The following is a 15,877-nucleotide window of genomic DNA, read 5'->3' as shown; positions in this document are numbered from 1 at the left end:
TAGCTACATAGCTGAAGTGACTCCTATTGTCAGAAAAAAATCTAAAATGGACACGAGTAAGACACTTAACACTGGGAAAGCAGACTAGCTAACAGTTATGTTAAAATTAGCATGTAGACACTATCTTAGGGTAAGATTTACTTTTTGTAACATCGAGACCAGCTTTATGGGAAATTTGTGTCTGGAAGTTTTTGTAAATACCAACAAAGTCATTCATGATATGACTTTTCAGATCATTATTTTTCTACAGATGAGCATCTCTCTGGTTTTATTGACCCTGTGCCAAAGAACTTTATGTGACTATGCTCATGTAATCTTTACACTAACCTGACGAGGGTTGCAAGTTGGTGACCTGTGCAGTTAACAAAGCCAGGAAGCCAGGACTGCTGGGCTCCAGGGCCTGCTAAGGTCTTAACTGCTTGGTGACAGATCAGGGTGAGAAGTTCTGGGCTTTGGGTTTCCCTGTCTTTTGCTTGTGTCCCTCTTCAAAATGTACATTTTAACATGTTAACTTTTTATTCTGAAGATAGTTAAAATCCATATCATTTGGTATATTTTTATCATCTTCTATGAAAAAAATGAAAATCAAATTTTATTCAGAAAATTTTATTAACTACAAAACATCCCTGTGAAGCTTTAGTAACTTAAAACTTTTTGCAAGTTTGAGAGTATTCATGAAAAGCTTTCTGCTTAGGAACAATTCTTAACTAAATGCTTTTCTACTATATTTGATGCTGCCTGAGAGTCATTATTAATACCTACATGCTTATGTATTTTCATAATCTTGCACCTCTCCTGGTGCTTGACATATAGTAGGTTATTCAGTCAATTTGAATTTAACAGTTTCCTTAGCTACCTGTACTAGAGTTACTTTTGATAATATTAGCAAACTAGAAGAGTGGGCAGTTGGCTGGTCTGTTAAATTAGCCAGGTTACAGAAAGGACTGTCAGTTTTCAATACTACATTTGTGTCCTGGAGATGGTTTAGGGTATAGAAAATGGAACAATCTTACGGCATAACCTTCACCACAGATATTTCTAAATGGTGACTATAACACAAAGGTGTCTAAGTAGGAGTGATTTTTAAAGGCTTTGCTTACTAGTTTTCTGTGATCTGTGCACTTTAAATTCTGCATAGTATGCTGAAGACATAAGACACATTTATGTGGGGAGAGTTTAAACCAGTGGTTCTTAAAGGGAAAAGGCCATCGCCTTTCATGAGATTCAACCCATGGCCCCTCGTTTCAGAATCCCTGGTAAGGGGGAGCCACTGGTACTAACAGTTGCATTGCATCCCTCCAGTGTGTTGGGGCAGAAGGAAAGATTGAGAAGCATTGGGTTAAATGGTTTGTTTTAAAATCTAATTATGGCATGAGTTGCAACAGTGATGGGATATACTAGAAGTTTTCCACAGTCTTCAAGTAAGCTGAACATGTTTTAGTAGGCTTGTGTCCCAGTGCTCTGATGACCACTTTTGTTTTTGCTGGGTTGTGTTTTACAGGAACAAAGGAGAAACAGGCTAGCAAGAGAATTACCTTCAGCTGTATCACGAGACAAGGTAAAAAAAAAAAAAAACGTTTTTAAAGCATATTCCTACTAAGCAAAGATGGATTGCTAAGCCTTAGAGTATTACTCACTCCTAGGGGTAACTTTTGTCTTTTTCTCCCTTTAATGTTCCATTGGAGCCATTTCATTGTTTGAGTAAAGGTATGCAAGTGTAAAAACAGGCTTTGAATAATTTAAAGTAATTGGTATTTTTACAGAGAATAGGCTGTAAAGAGGGAAGGAGGGTTGGGAGCTCAGTGAAAAAAGTGAAGGAATTATGAAGTACAAATTGGTAGTTACAAAATAGTCACAGGGATGTAAAGTGTAGCAAAGGGAATATAGCCAGTAATACTGCAATTATGTACGGTGGCAGGTGGGTCCTGGAAATATCAGCAGTGGCGGGTAACACTTTAAGTATATAATTGACCCTATGCTGTACACCCGAAACTAATACAATATTGAATGTAAAGTGCAATTGAAAAATAAAAAAATTAAAGATAATAGTATTTGTAATGCATAGAGGTAGATTTTAAGTGTCCAGCCTTATTTTTTAAAAAATTCAGCAACTTTATCAATTTGGTAAATGACTGACTTTATTACAAGAGGCTTTTTCGGAGAGGGAGGACGACAATATGCATATAACAGGTTAGTAACTATAACAGCTGCATGTGCTGTTTCTGTGTATAAAATCTATTACCTCGAATTCTTTACCAGAAGAGATTCCAAAAGTAAAAATGAAGTTTTGGGGTTTGGATTTCCTTAGGTATTCATCTGAAGAAAGCCTTTAACAAAGGTGATGTTAGTACAGGAAATAAGGCAGACTGAACATTAATTTTGTGTCCCATGATTACTTTTGTTTTTCATGTTACTTCACAGAGGGAAAAATTCACATTTATAGAATGTTTTTGAATGCATTTTGGCATCCTTGATTTTTTTCCCCTGCATTTTTTGCCTTTAGTCTTCTAAAGTTCCAAGTGCTTTGGCACCTGCCTCCCAGGAGCCCTCCCCTGCTGCTTCTGCTGAGGCTGATGGCAAGGTCTGTTCTGATATCTTAATCTAAGCCTGCATGCCTAGGTGTTTGGTGCTCCAGGATGATCTGGAAACAATATGCGGTATAGCAGAATATTAATATGGGCTATATATAACAATGTGTACTTATACGTTTTTCCTGACATGCTTTCGCTTACAATATAAAATATGCACAGAGAAAAAGAAGTTAAAGAGGAAATTATTCTGCACTTTTTGAATTTGAAGCCATTGATACTGAAATTTTGCTTTTTAAACTGCATGTTTTAACATATCTTTTAACAGTTAATTCAGGACAGCAGGAGAGAAACTAAAAATGTGAGTCTCTTGTTTCAGAATGGCAATGTCAGTACCTTTGGTTCTCACTGAAACACTGTTTCAAAACCATTCAAGAACCTGTCTGTACAGTGGCGCCTGACTCCTTGTCTCTGTTTTAATGTTTCTGTTATCTAACTAACCCCTTTAAGATGGCATTAACTCTAGTTTTAGCATTGTTTTAACTAGTAAAAGGCTTTCCCACTGTTTTGTTACCATCTAGAATAGTCTTGACCTTAATATTTTGGTAGGGAATTAAGATTCCAAAGACGGGAAATGTACTTTTGGACGTTTCCTCTGTAAAGGTTCTAAGATCTGTCCAGTACTCATGGGTACTCCCCTCAGGTTTCTTTCTTATGCTTCCATTCAGTCTGCACTTGTCACTGTATCTGTGTAGCTTAACAGGAGCCTCAAAAGCTTACGTACATAATGTAAATGGGGGCTGTGAGAGTTTGAGACTATTGCTAATTCTTGATAACCTTTTCAGGGGAAAATTAATAATCTGTAAATTTTCCAGACCCATTCTTCTGTTTTTTCTAACATTTAATTCAGCTCCTTTCCTTATTGTCCAGATTTAAGGTTCTGAATCGCAAACAAAATCTGATGTCTTCTCTCAGCCTACTGTGCTCAGACCCTAAGAGAACCATCTAAGTCATTTCTTCAGTGTTTTCACTCATGGCATCACGCTGCATCTGCTTACTTTCCTTCAGATTTCATGTTATGCCATTCATGTATAGTTAACAGGCATTTAAAAATTAATGTGTAAACATACTGCCTATATTTAGATAAAGCTCATCTTAACTAGCAAATTTAGGCCAGGTTGATACCAAAAACTGACATTTTTAAACAATTGCCATGACACTCTTCTGTGAAGTTTGTGTAAGCCATTTTCATTTCTACCCATGAATTTTAGATGTGCTATTATCCATTTTAGAGGGTAAGATCTTAAAGAGCATCTGGTCTCTTAAATGTTGATAAATTACTGTTTTCTCATTATCCTGGCTTGCCCCCCCCCAAAGAAATCAAGACTAACAGACACCCTAAAAAAGGAAGTGAAAAAGCAGTTTGATTAGTGGTAGCACTAGGTTTCTTCCAGCAGATGGTTACTCTAGAGTACAGATATTGAGGGAACTTGGGTTTATGTCACATTTCACATTTTAGCCAGTTTAAAGTCACTCTCAGCCTAAATATCATGAGTCTATTCTTGTTTCTTTTATTAAAAAGTTCCTCTTATCCAGTGATTTTGTTGTTATTGCTGACTAAATGTAAAGTAACTTGAGTTCATAGAACTTTTGGAGAGATTACAGTTCAGCAGTGTTTCAGGTTACTTTGAAGAGTTTAAGATGCGGTAGTTCTGTTTTTCCTTGTGCTTGAAATGAGTAGTCTCGTTTTTAAGGGCATCATATACTTTTTCTACAATCTAGTGTTAGAGGGTTTGGGAAAAAGGAAAAACTTTGAAAAGCAGCAAAGTTAAAGAAGGAAGGAAATAAATAATATTGCTGGAGGCCTTGCAAACATTTTATAGTAGAATCTTAATTTAGTTAGCCCAGGGTTCCACCCCATCTCTTTCCCTGTTACAACTCCTGCTGGGTACTAGATGTTCTCCCTGACTACTGTCAAAGAAAAGAAACTTTGTTTAGTTAGATTTGGTATGGTTGATAGAGATTTTGGAACATCTGGTTTTTGTTTTTCAGGTTGCATCTGGCGGTGGTGGGGTTGGAGATGCTGTTCAAGAACCAACAACAGGCAACTGGAGAGGAATGCTGAAAACTTCAAAAGCAGAAGAGTTATTAGCCGAGGAAAAGTCAAAACCAATTCCAATTATGCCAGCCAGTCCACAAAAAGGCCATGCAGTGAATCTACTGGATGTGGTAAGCCATGAGAATTTGGCTGAGGACTAACAAGACAACCAAATTACTAGGAAAACACTACAAAAGATAAAAGGAACTAAAAAGTAATATTTCCCCCCCCTCACCCTACTTAGCCAGTTCCTGTTGCACGAAAACTATCTGCCCGTGAGCAGCGAGATTGTGAGGTTATTGAACGACTCATCAAGTCATATTTTCTTATTGTCAGAAAGAATATTCAAGACAGGTTAGTAGTACATAATACAAATCAGACTGTGATACTGCTGGATGATTCCATAATCTGTTTTGAAATATGCATTTTTAAAATTTTAGGGTTTTATTTTAAATCAAACGGATCATCTTATTGTTTTGTTTTACAGTGTGCCAAAGGCAGTAATGCATTTTTTGGTTAATCATGTCAAAGACACTCTTCAGAGTGAGTTAGTAGGACAACTGTATAAGTCATCCTTATTGGATGACCTTCTGACTGAATCTGAGGACATGGCACAGCGTAGGAAAGAAGCAGCTGATATGCTGAAGGTATTGTGATTTTAAAAAATTTTCACATTCGGGTTGTAGATATAAACATGTTTTTTTAAATACATTCTAATCCTTGGATACAGCTGTAGTCTTCATATGATGGCTTGTCTTTTTTTCTGTTGGTATTTGACTAGATTCAGGAGAGATACTGGTTAGTATAAATCAACCACATACTAAAGTAGAGAGATTACCCCACATATTCAGATTCTTTGATATCATAAATATGAGTTTATAATTTTTATCTTCTTTAATGTAGGCATTACAAGGAGCAGGTCAAATTATTGCTGAAATCCGAGAGACTCATCTTTGGTGAAGAGAACTGCATAACACCGAGACTGTGTTGAGTTGAGAGTTGCTAGTTACTGCCTACTTGAGTAGATTTTTATTTATGAACTCCTGTGTATCCAACGGTATGAATCTGCTCACATGAAGACTGGCTATAAACTGAAAACTGTGCTCTGTATTACAGAATGAATTACACATTTAATCCAAATAATAAACGGCCGTTTCTAAAGTTTTCCAGTATATATAAAATATATCAAGTCTGTCTTATGACAGTTTCCTCTGAACTTACAAAGAAATGTTAGTGTTCTCGGTGTACAAGCAGTCTGCCTGTGGATGAGATGACCTGTGTAACCTGTTAAGTCTTAAGCTGCTGCCACAGTCCTTCAGGAAGAACGCACCTGACATTTCATACAGCTGTACTGCATGCACTGTGTAAACTGGCCTGGCTTTGAAAGATTGGGGTTGACAAGTTTCTCACATGATCACTGTAGTCCACCTGTCCTTGGATTTAGTTTTATCTCTGCAAACTCTGATGTGTTAGTAAGAAAGCTGGAGGCACAAGAAGGTCTGTAACTATGTTGATGAGGCGGTGTGCGTAATGTGTAGCTACATAGCCCTTCCACACCTGGGTCCACATTACCCTAGTGCATTAAAATATATTTGATTCTTACTTAAACCCAGAGGCATGAATTACATTTTCCTCTGTTAAAAATAATCATCTGGACTTGATCATCTAGTAACACTTGGTGATGACCAGTTCCTTTGGTTTTTAGAGGTTCTAAAAAAAATTCCCCTTGGTTTTCAAGTGTAGTAGTAGTTCAGGGACATCTTTAAATTGGGGCAGTCACACCATGCTCCGAGATTAACTTGGAGGTGGGACTTAAAACTAAATACTATGCTGGTCATAGAACTGTATCTTTTCTCTGTATTAGTTGGTAATAGTTCTTTTTGCTTCACACCAGTAAAATACATTAGACTAGAGATGTGAAGTTACTGGTGGAGCCTTATTAAAACAAACAAACAAAACGTACAGGCACACACACTCCTAATGGCTTATAGACTACTAAATTGCATTCTGGGATTTGGGGCTGAGGTTTAGAACAAATATACATTTAATTAAAATTCCTCAGGTGATTCTTGGTGTATGTTATAAATTTTAAGGTAAGGGTCAAAATCCTTAAGGAATCTAGTTCTATTGCTAACCAGTAACATGTTAAGGAAATTGTATATTGCAGATATTAAATTTTCTTTTTAAGTTACATCCATTACGAAGGACTATTGGCGATATGAATATACCTGTTAACTTTAGCTTATGGTACCCATGTACTAAGGAACAACAGGCTTACCAACTGATCTCAAACATAAAAAACTGGATTCAGTCTGATATGACATGGTACTCTGAATTGGTTACTAAGTATAGCACACTTTAAAATCACTTTGCCATCATTAAATATCGGCTTTGAAATTATAGCCATCCATGATTTACTTATTTCAAACAGATCAGATGACTACTCTTTTAGCCTTTTGAATTTATAAGGGGAAGAAACCCTTTAATGCACCTTTCTCCAACATATCAAATAGATTTCCAATTAAATGCTACTTTTAAAGACATGCTATGATAATGCACTTTCTGGTACTACACACCTTGTACAAAGAAAAACAGGCAAGAAAGCTATGGAAAGAATACCTTTGTTGGCCCTTCAACTGAGTGAAGTTCTGAAATGTGGAGATGATCTATGACATTTAAAATGGATACTTGTATGTCCTTGCTGTGTAAATAAAATTGTTGGTATGAAATGACTCAATAAATGAATTCTTCCTAACTTTAGTCCCAGAAAAAGGTTTAAATTCTAGCTTTTTTAACATACAGGTTTAATACAGCTTATATTGTATGAAAGTTTTACGACTTTCTTATTTGACTAACAACTCACTGAAGTACTGTATTTTGCTGTGTATAATACGCACTTTTTTGGTCCAGTTTTTTGAGGGAAAAATAAGGATGCACATTATTCATGGGCATAATGATGACATACCGTGGGTATAATGTGCACAAGAACGTGGGTGCACGCTGCACACAGGTGTGCGTTATACATGGCAAAACACAGTATCACTGCAGCGCCATTTCTGCGTATGAAGATAGTGACTTGCTCCGATCATCCAGGCAGCAAATGGCTAGAACGTGAACGTTAAAGCCACGCTTTGCCACCTGTGAGGTTTTCTAGAACTTTTGTTGTGAACCATTTTGTAAGTTGTAAGCCTTTCACTTGATCCTCAGGGAAATTGGGTACTATTACCTTGATTTTTCATACGTGGCAACAGTTCTGGAAATTTAACTTTCCGAATGTCTATAGAACTTAACCAAGTCTTGATAACCCAAACCTTTATTTTATTTTTTTTTCAAATCCTTTAAATTTGACCTGAAAACTTCCCTTAGCAGGGTATCTTTTGATATTCTTATGTAATTAGAGGGTTGGTAACATAATTGCCTCTTTTACTTTTTTGGTTACTTAAGTTTTAAGTTTATCTCTCAAGTGGCAATCTGCTTGGGCAGAGAACTTGAAATTTAAAACTATTTTGAAAGTTACCAAATGTGTAAAACATTACTACCTTAGTAATTGAAAAAAAAAAAAAAGGGTTGTGTAAATTTAGTTACACCGAAACACAGGTGAGGGAGTGGCAAACTGAATTAGAAACTTTCTGAAAAGTCAATTACTGACTTTAATCTTTTCTTCGAAAAGAAACTACTTCTATTGTAATTTCTAATTCCAATTGTGGCTTTATCTAACTATTCTCCTTTATAAGGAGAACTCTACTTGCTTTCCAAACAACAAAAAAAATCAATTTCCAATACTAGATTTCGCATTTCTAGAGGCACTGCTGGTTTTAGCACAGTGTAGACGCTGGCCAGATGGATCAGGTGTGTACTTGACATAAAAGTGCCCGCAATTCTATATGCTACCTTTTTCATTGTTCCTCTTCATGGCCAAAAAGGAGAGCAAGAAGGAGAGGATTGGAAAGACAGCATTTACTTTTTTCATGAAGCATTTTTAAAACAGACTGACCCTGGAAATCAGTTTTTGTTGGTAGTCCTAAATGTTTAAAGGATCAGGAAATAAGCCATCATTATACAAACTTAATGACCAACCTATGTAAACAAAGAAATTACTCACACTGTGAGGCTAGAGTATACTCCATTCTCTTGGTTTGCATAAGTGAAGGTGTAAGTTCTGGAGCCAACTTTTCGCATGTCTTGAGAATGAATGATGGATCAGTTTGAATCAACAGAAGGATGTTTCATCATAGCTGAAGCCATTTTATAATGTAGAAATTTCGTTTTCCTATTTTAAGTAGGGAAAGTCCATTCTTAAGAATATGTTGTCCAACAACTAAGACACTCTCAGGATTCGTTACTTGTCTGTGATTTATACTGACTCCGCCTTCTGTTATCATCCGATACCTAAAAATAGAAATGTTTAGTAACTAGAGAAACCCAATTACTGTTGATCTCTTCCTATAATACAATACATCATTATTGTATTTCATTTAAATGTCAGAGGTTCTCCAGTTGAAACCTTTAGCACTAAACTTGTCTTCACATTTACTAGCTCTGCCTCCCTTTAATGCTCTTCTAAAGGAGCAACTTTAAGGCAACTTTAAGGTTTTTTGTTTGGTAGAAAAAAGAGCTGGGATATCTCTCAGCTCTTGATAGAACTGTTCAGTGGATAGTGGTTTAAAAATGAAGTGAACTGGAATAATGGAGGATCACTTACTTTCTGGAGGGCAAAATCACAGGAAAGGAAATTCCAGGACAATGCTGCTTTTAATGATCTACCCATAAGATACAAGTCACAACTGTAAGTCCTCATTGATAGGTTCCTGGAAACTGTGAATTTAGGCAAATCAACATGTAACAAAACCAATTTTACCAGAGTTCCTGTGGCACATTTCTGGTCACTTCTAAATAACCCAAATACTTCTACTATGAAATAAATGTGAACTATATATACATTTAAGATCAGGAAAAACAAGACTGATTTTTCCAACCCACTAATTCCAGCTGTGTGGCTGGAAATTTTCTGAGTAGCGCAGAGTGCAAGGCAGGCACCCATCTTGGACAGGGCGCCTGTCCATTGCAGGGCACACTCCTACTCACACACTCACACACACACACACACACACACACACAGACTGCGACCATGTAGACACGCTAGTTCACCTAATGTGCACATCCTTTGGGATGAGGGAGGAAACGAGAGAACCTGGAGAAAACCCAGAGACGTTGGGGGAACGTACAAACTCCCCACAGTGGCCCTGGCTAGAAGTGTTTTTTTCCTCACGAACATTACAATGAAATGACATTATTTGAAGATCTGCTGTTATACTGTTACCTACAGAAATCTTTCGGAAACTTGCTAATGAAATTGGAAAGTCCTTTCACATTACATTCTATGTCTACGCAAATGAGGGAAAACTTAAAATACAAGAAAGCAAAATTTTTAGCGAACTTCAGAAATGGAAAATCAGTCACTGATCTAATAAATTCTAGATCACTAACAAAAACTTTTGATGGCCTACGTAAATAGGTTTTATTCAAGTTATCATCAAATTCATCCTGTAAGCATTTACAGAGCCCTTACTATGCACTAAATGTAACTAGAGCCAGACAAACGAACAGTTATGACGCACTGATTAAATTCTGTGAAGAGCTTCGAGAAGTTGCTCTAGGAACCTCTAGGAGCACACTGGGGAGGTGGGGGAAGGGGGTAGAAAGTAGGGATTGGAGATTTTCCTGAAAGAAGAGGCACTGAAACTGGGAGAGTAAGTACCAGTTATTTTCACAAACAGGAAGAGGAAACAGGGAGCAGCTAGGAGGAGGTAGGATTTCAGTAGAAAGGATGGCTGGAGCATGAGAGGCTTCCATCTGCAAGGCAAATGTTTGTGTTCTCTCATGTTACCAAATAAAATTAAGAAATGACTACTAGGCATGGTTTTAACTCAACAGTAAAAGATTTAATATTTAAGGACAGACTTCTTCCTCTTAGGAAGTGTTATTTTAGGCTGTTTGCTGTAGTTTCCAGATCACATTTTACATTTTGTTTAAATGCATAAGCCAACCTTACCCAGCTTCCACAATCTAAAAAATGTATTACTGAGAACTCTGGCTAAATCAGATACAGTGTCATTTTAAGTAGCAGTAAACTTTGATATCAGTAAATAAACCACTAGAAAAATTCAGGAGGAAAAAACAATTTTTATTTTCACAGTGAGGAAAATTCTTAGAACCACTGACTCACTGTGGGGAAGTACATGATACCACCCTCAATTCAGTGAAAATTAAGTAAACTAGCACATGAGGAAATCAATAAAGTGGTACGGCAGGTGATAGAGAGAAAATGGATATTTTCTCTGTATAGAGTAACTAAGGCTCTTTAGTATGGAGGCAAATAATCCAAAAGCAATTGGGGCAAAAAACAGAACTACAATGTAACATGTCCTTCCCAATCATGAGCATGCCCTGATAACCCTTTGACTTATGCGGGAACTGTAGATGAGGGGCTGAGACCGAGAGTCTTCTGGCTAACTAATGCTTCACACTGTTTCACTATAAACGGATAAGCACCAAATACAATGCAATAGTATCACATAACTGAGGAATCTAAATAGTCTACCTGCTTCCTGAACAAGAAAATTCACAAGAGGAGAAACTGTGTGCAGTGTGTAATAATAGTCTTAAGAAGTTACATTGTATGCTTACTTCATTTTTAGAAATTCAGCTAATATTTTAAACAGGTTGGACAACCCCTCAATTCCCCGGAATAAAGAGGATACAGACTGAATATGAGGGGGTTCCTGTGACTCCATCTACTTAGGGCCTCTGTTCTTGGGATCTCCCCAAACTGTGACCATGCCTGAGCTGACTGACCCCAGTGTATTTATTAAATATACTGATCCCTTAAATGCAAGCCTTTTCTAATGTTGAAAGAAAAACTGGGTTAGATTTAATAAGACTTCACAGAAAATTTAAGCTATTTTCAGCAATAAGTAACCTCAGTTTTCACTGTATGCTCAGACTAACCTAACTTCTAAGAGGACTGAGATGCCATTAAAGCACTCTCAGGAATCCACCGTCTCAGGAAATTGCTGTGAATTGTAACACTTAATACTGAACGAACTGTGAATCTGAAAGTTAAATAGTCTTACCCCCGGGAACCATCTGGAATGGCATTTGCTTTGCGGCATGTATCTAGGACGCTTGTTCCAGGGTCAAGGACTAATTCAGAAAAGGAAGCTTCTTTAAACAACTCTTTTAACTCTTGGTCAGACATGACCTCCAGCGCATCTATGCTGCTATGATAAAGGGCTTGTGTACACCTGAAAAACAGTGAGAAAAACATCATGTGAGTGCTTACTCAGTACCTGTTCAGTAACCAATTATGAAGTGTCCATTACGTTCTAGATGAAAAGTTTTTGAAACAGCTATATTATCTTGTATAATTTATAAACTTAATTCAGGATCCTCTTTCCTTATAGCAGATAGAGGCCATTTTCAAGCAATTGAGGCACACTGACAATCCTTGTTAGTGGTAAAACACAGCTCTAAAGCAGTGTGGCTCTAAATTTTCTCAAGTCCAAGCATTATTTGAAAAGGTCACCTTTTAGCGGAATCCAGCCCTTCTTGTCCATGAACAAGCTTTGTGACCTCTGTGGCCAATCGCTTCTGAGGACCCCGCTTCCCCGGCTCTTTGACATGCTGCTGCATGATGTGGTCAATCTCCGGGAGCGGCAGAAAAGTGAAGAGCTTCAGGTACCTCCAGGGCAAAAAATTAAAGAGATTTGTATCACACACTTAATTTTATCTCCCACTTCCTTTAAGTTTATTTTTAGTTGTGAAACATAACAAATGTGCAGAAGTGTACCAAACGTAAGACAACAAACATGCCGTCCAAACTGAAGATGTTACTGTTTTGCCATCTTTGTTTCAGATCTTTTAAAAGCCACAAAATAACAGTCACAAAAGGCCTCAGCCCCATCATATTGTCCTTCTTCCTCTCAGAGATAAGCACACTCCCTTCCTATCTCTATACCAGTGACCTTGCTGTGTGGCTATCTGGGACCTGCTCGTAATACTTGTTTTTCAAAGTTTTCCGATGGTTGCTGCCAAGGTGATCAGAACCACAGAGGCCAGTCCAGCCACAGCATTAGCTCTGGTGGGGGAAATGTCTGTGGAGCTCGCCACAGGTAGTATGCGCCCAGGCGAACTCCTCACTCATTTCTAGACAGCAGCATCACCAAGAGGCTGAGACCTATACCACAGTGAGTTTACTTTGAACAACACCTAGTATTGCCAATTCTATGTTTAGTCGTTCTGGCGGGTATACAAATGGCATTTTATTGTGCCTTTATCTTGTATTTTTCTTCTTGAGTAATCTCTTCACATGTTTTTGGCCTTTCAGATAATGAAGTGCCTCTTCAAGTCTCTTCTCATTTTTCTACTGGGCTGTCAGCCTTTTTCTCACTGGCTTACAGAAATCCTTTATATTAATTTGAATATAAACTCTTTATCAATTAGTTACATGTATTGAAAATATATCCAATCACCTTTAAAGATGAACTGTGGAGGAACAGCAGATCTTAATTTTAAGTTAGTCTAATTGATCAGTCTTTTTCTGTGTCCCATATTTAAGAATCTTTTCCTATCCCAGTCATGAAGGTATTTTTCTACTTACTTTCTAAAAGCTGGTCTTTTGTAATAGATTTAGGTTGATGTCTTAAATAGAATCTAAGTTAAAAAATATACTATGAATGTACATAGAGAGATTCAATAATAAAACATGAGCTCATGAACTTAATTTTCCTCAGCACACTATTAAGAACTCACCTTTCTACTGAATCATCTGGCTGCCTGACAAAGAACTGATACAATTCAAATGGAGATGTGTTATCTCTGTTTAGCCAAACAGCATTGCCAGCAGACTTTCCCAGTTTTGCTCCAGTTGTACTTGTAATTAGAGGAACAGTGATTCCAAATACATCTTCTCCAGTTAATCTATGAATAAAGAAAAACTTCATCATGCATTTCAGGCACAGGTGGTGGTGGCTTCTACTCTTCAAATTTCAGGGTGGTCTCTTGCTCTACTCAACTTCTGGGACTTCCTAAATCTGGATGCTTGTCCCTCTTACTGCTGTCACAGCATTCACTCTATTTTGGCATTTGTCATTCTGAACTGCAATTTAAACCAGTGACTCTGGGCAAGCTAAGGGGAAGTGCTGTTTAACTAGGGCCTAGAAATGTTTAAAGGCGAGAGAGACTCGGGTAAGTGGGGAGTCAGGTAGACAGTAAAGAGATAACTTAAAAGGGATTAAAAAAAATGAGTACCACATCAGCTAGCCTTGTGGTTCATCCCTCTCAAGAAAACGCCATTAAAATCTACGTTATTTGCCAAATATTTGGAGTTGAAACAATTTTTTGCGATGCCATTTCCTGCAGATCTCTAGAATACGTTCCATACCTAATACTTTAATTCAGCCTTTCACTTCTCATTAGCCAGTTATAATATTAACATTATTACAGACCCTTAATGGGGATAAAACCAAAAAGGGCTTGAACGAAGGACGTCATTTCACAGTCCTAAAAGTGCATCGCCAGCTATTTGGTGTGTAAGTTTTTCGGTCCCAGGATTTCTCCTGGATCTAAAGACGCTTACTTGTTGATGAACTCGTATCCCGACATGATATTGCCCAGCTGATCTGATCCACCCAGCTGGACCCGGCATCCATAACGCTGGAACAGGTAGTAGAAGTCATAGGCCTGGAGCACCTGGTAGAAGAACTCGCACAAACTCATGCCCTCCGGGCTCTTAAGCCGAGTTTGGACGCTCAGCCGGCTCAGTAGCGTGCCCATGCGGAAGTGGCCGCCCACTGCCGCTAGGAAGTCCACCAGGTGCTGCTCCCGGTACCAGGACGAGTTGTCCAGCACAGTGAAGCTGCCCCATTTACGACCATTAGCGAAGAGCTGCTGGTGATTAGCTGCCAGAGTCTCCAGCCCTTGGCGTAGGGCGTGCGCGTTGCTTCTCACGCGCTCGGCGTCCAGCGCCTCGCGCTCCTTGGTGCGGCCGCTGGGGTCTCCCAGACGCGCCGTGGCGCCTCCAACTAGCGCGATCACGTTGTGGCCGGCTCTTTGGAAGTGAAACAGGCCCAGCAGCGCTAGCAGGTGTCCCACGTGAAGTGATTCCGCCGTGGGGTCGAAACCGCAGTAGATGGTCTGGGGAAAGTTGCCCGCCCTGCCACCGTCGAAGAGCTCTGGGAGTTCTGTCTTCGTACCTTTTTCGGGGAAGAACTCCTTGAACAAACCCCGAGCCTTCTGCACCGCCAGCAACCCCTTAATGCCCGAGTGGGCCTCACGTAGCCCCAGGGGCAAGACTTCCAAAGGGCCTGGGGTACAAAACCAACGCCCCCGGGAAATGCACCGCAACATGGGCGCCGCCATCTTGATGGCGGCCCGAAAAGAACGCTGGGATTCTCGCTACGCCGCTTAGCGTAGGCATCCTACAAATTCGTACAGAATTAGCTTCAGTGTTTTTGTGCGCATGCCCGGTTAGAGCCGCGGTTGCTTAGTTACGGAGCTGGCGTTCTAGGCAGCAGTTGGAGCTGTGCTACCCAAGGAAGGATTTCGCTTTATGTCCAGTCACTTTAAATTCTCTAAAACTTAATTTCTTCATCTGTAACGTAGGTGTCTATTGTTCTAGTTCCTACATCATAGGGCTGTTGTGAGGATTAAGAATTAAGGTACTTGGCAATAGCGCGCTACAAATATTAGCTTTTGTTTAAATTTCCACGTCACAAAATTAAGATGAGCAAGCCTTGTTTCTATACGAAAATTTGTCTTCAGAGCCTGTGAGAGGTTAGGAATTAGTTTAATTTCTTGGAGAGATACGGAGTAGGCACTGAGGCGCAAACTTCCTAATACTGATTCCCCAAGCGGATGAAAGCACCTCAGTCCCCAGTGTCATTAGCTTTTCCGGGAGGTGGCAGTCTTGTCCAAGTTACAGCGAGAGAAAATTCGATATAACAAATCAGAAAACCCTATGGTTTATTTTAAATTACAAGTAAGCAGGTGGGACATGGCTTTAGGATAAGTGGATTCAAATTAGTGATCACATCACCATAGCATTTTTCCAGGTGCTATCAGTACTCCACTCAGTAGGGACAGGGTTCTTGGTGGCAGCTGGCTGGCAGGGAATCAGCTCCAAAAACCCATTGTAGAGTCTTATTTATCAGACTACTTTCAATACCAATTCTTTTAGGTTGAGTTCCTTGGG

At 38.8% G+C, this 15,877-nt stretch overlaps 2 protein-coding genes across 8 annotated transcripts in view; one reads left to right on the top strand and one right to left on the bottom strand.

Moving 5' to 3' along the window:
* Nucleotides 1-6,911, top strand: part of DNM1L (dynamin 1 like) — a 42,892-nt gene extending 35,981 nt beyond the window's left edge. For 2 of the 7 annotated variants that reach the window (XM_024575479.4, XM_024575478.4), the window contains 7 exons: nucleotides 1,502-1,558; nucleotides 2,504-2,581; nucleotides 2,857-2,889; nucleotides 4,581-4,757; nucleotides 4,871-4,980; nucleotides 5,114-5,273; nucleotides 5,530-6,911. In XM_024575479.4, the coding sequence (XP_024431247.1) occupies nucleotides 1,502-1,558; nucleotides 2,504-2,581; nucleotides 2,857-2,889; nucleotides 4,581-4,757; nucleotides 4,871-4,980; nucleotides 5,114-5,273; nucleotides 5,530-5,586 (672 nt within the window). In that variant the 3' untranslated portion in view covers nucleotides 5,587-6,911. The remainder of the gene's footprint in view (nucleotides 1-1,501; nucleotides 1,559-2,503; nucleotides 2,582-2,856; nucleotides 2,890-4,580; nucleotides 4,758-4,870; nucleotides 4,981-5,113; nucleotides 5,274-5,529) is intronic. The other 5 variants (XM_024575475.4, XM_024575474.4, XM_024575477.4 and 2 more) reach the window with 3 other exon arrangements.
* A 1,769-nt stretch (nucleotides 6,912-8,680) lies between these two features.
* YARS2 (tyrosyl-tRNA synthetase 2) lies at nucleotides 8,681-15,065 on the bottom strand. The gene is made up of 5 exons (XM_024575884.3): nucleotides 14,264-15,065; nucleotides 13,438-13,605; nucleotides 12,212-12,367; nucleotides 11,760-11,930; nucleotides 8,681-9,015 (listed from the first exon to the last, which is right to left on the bottom strand). The coding sequence occupies exons 1-5, from the start codon at nucleotides 15,043-15,045 to the stop codon at nucleotides 8,856-8,858; spliced, it is 1,437 nt and encodes a 478-aa protein (XP_024431652.2). The 5' UTR covers nucleotides 15,046-15,065; the 3' UTR covers nucleotides 8,681-8,855.
* Nucleotides 15,066-15,877: the final 812 nt, after the last annotated feature.

The sequence above is a fragment of the Desmodus rotundus genome, chromosome 3 (genome assembly GCF_022682495.2).
Source record: "Desmodus rotundus isolate HL8 chromosome 3, HLdesRot8A.1, whole genome shotgun sequence".
Taxonomy (NCBI): Eukaryota; Metazoa; Chordata; class Mammalia; order Chiroptera; family Phyllostomidae; genus Desmodus; species Desmodus rotundus.
This window is presented reverse-complemented; position numbering and strand designations above follow the sequence as displayed.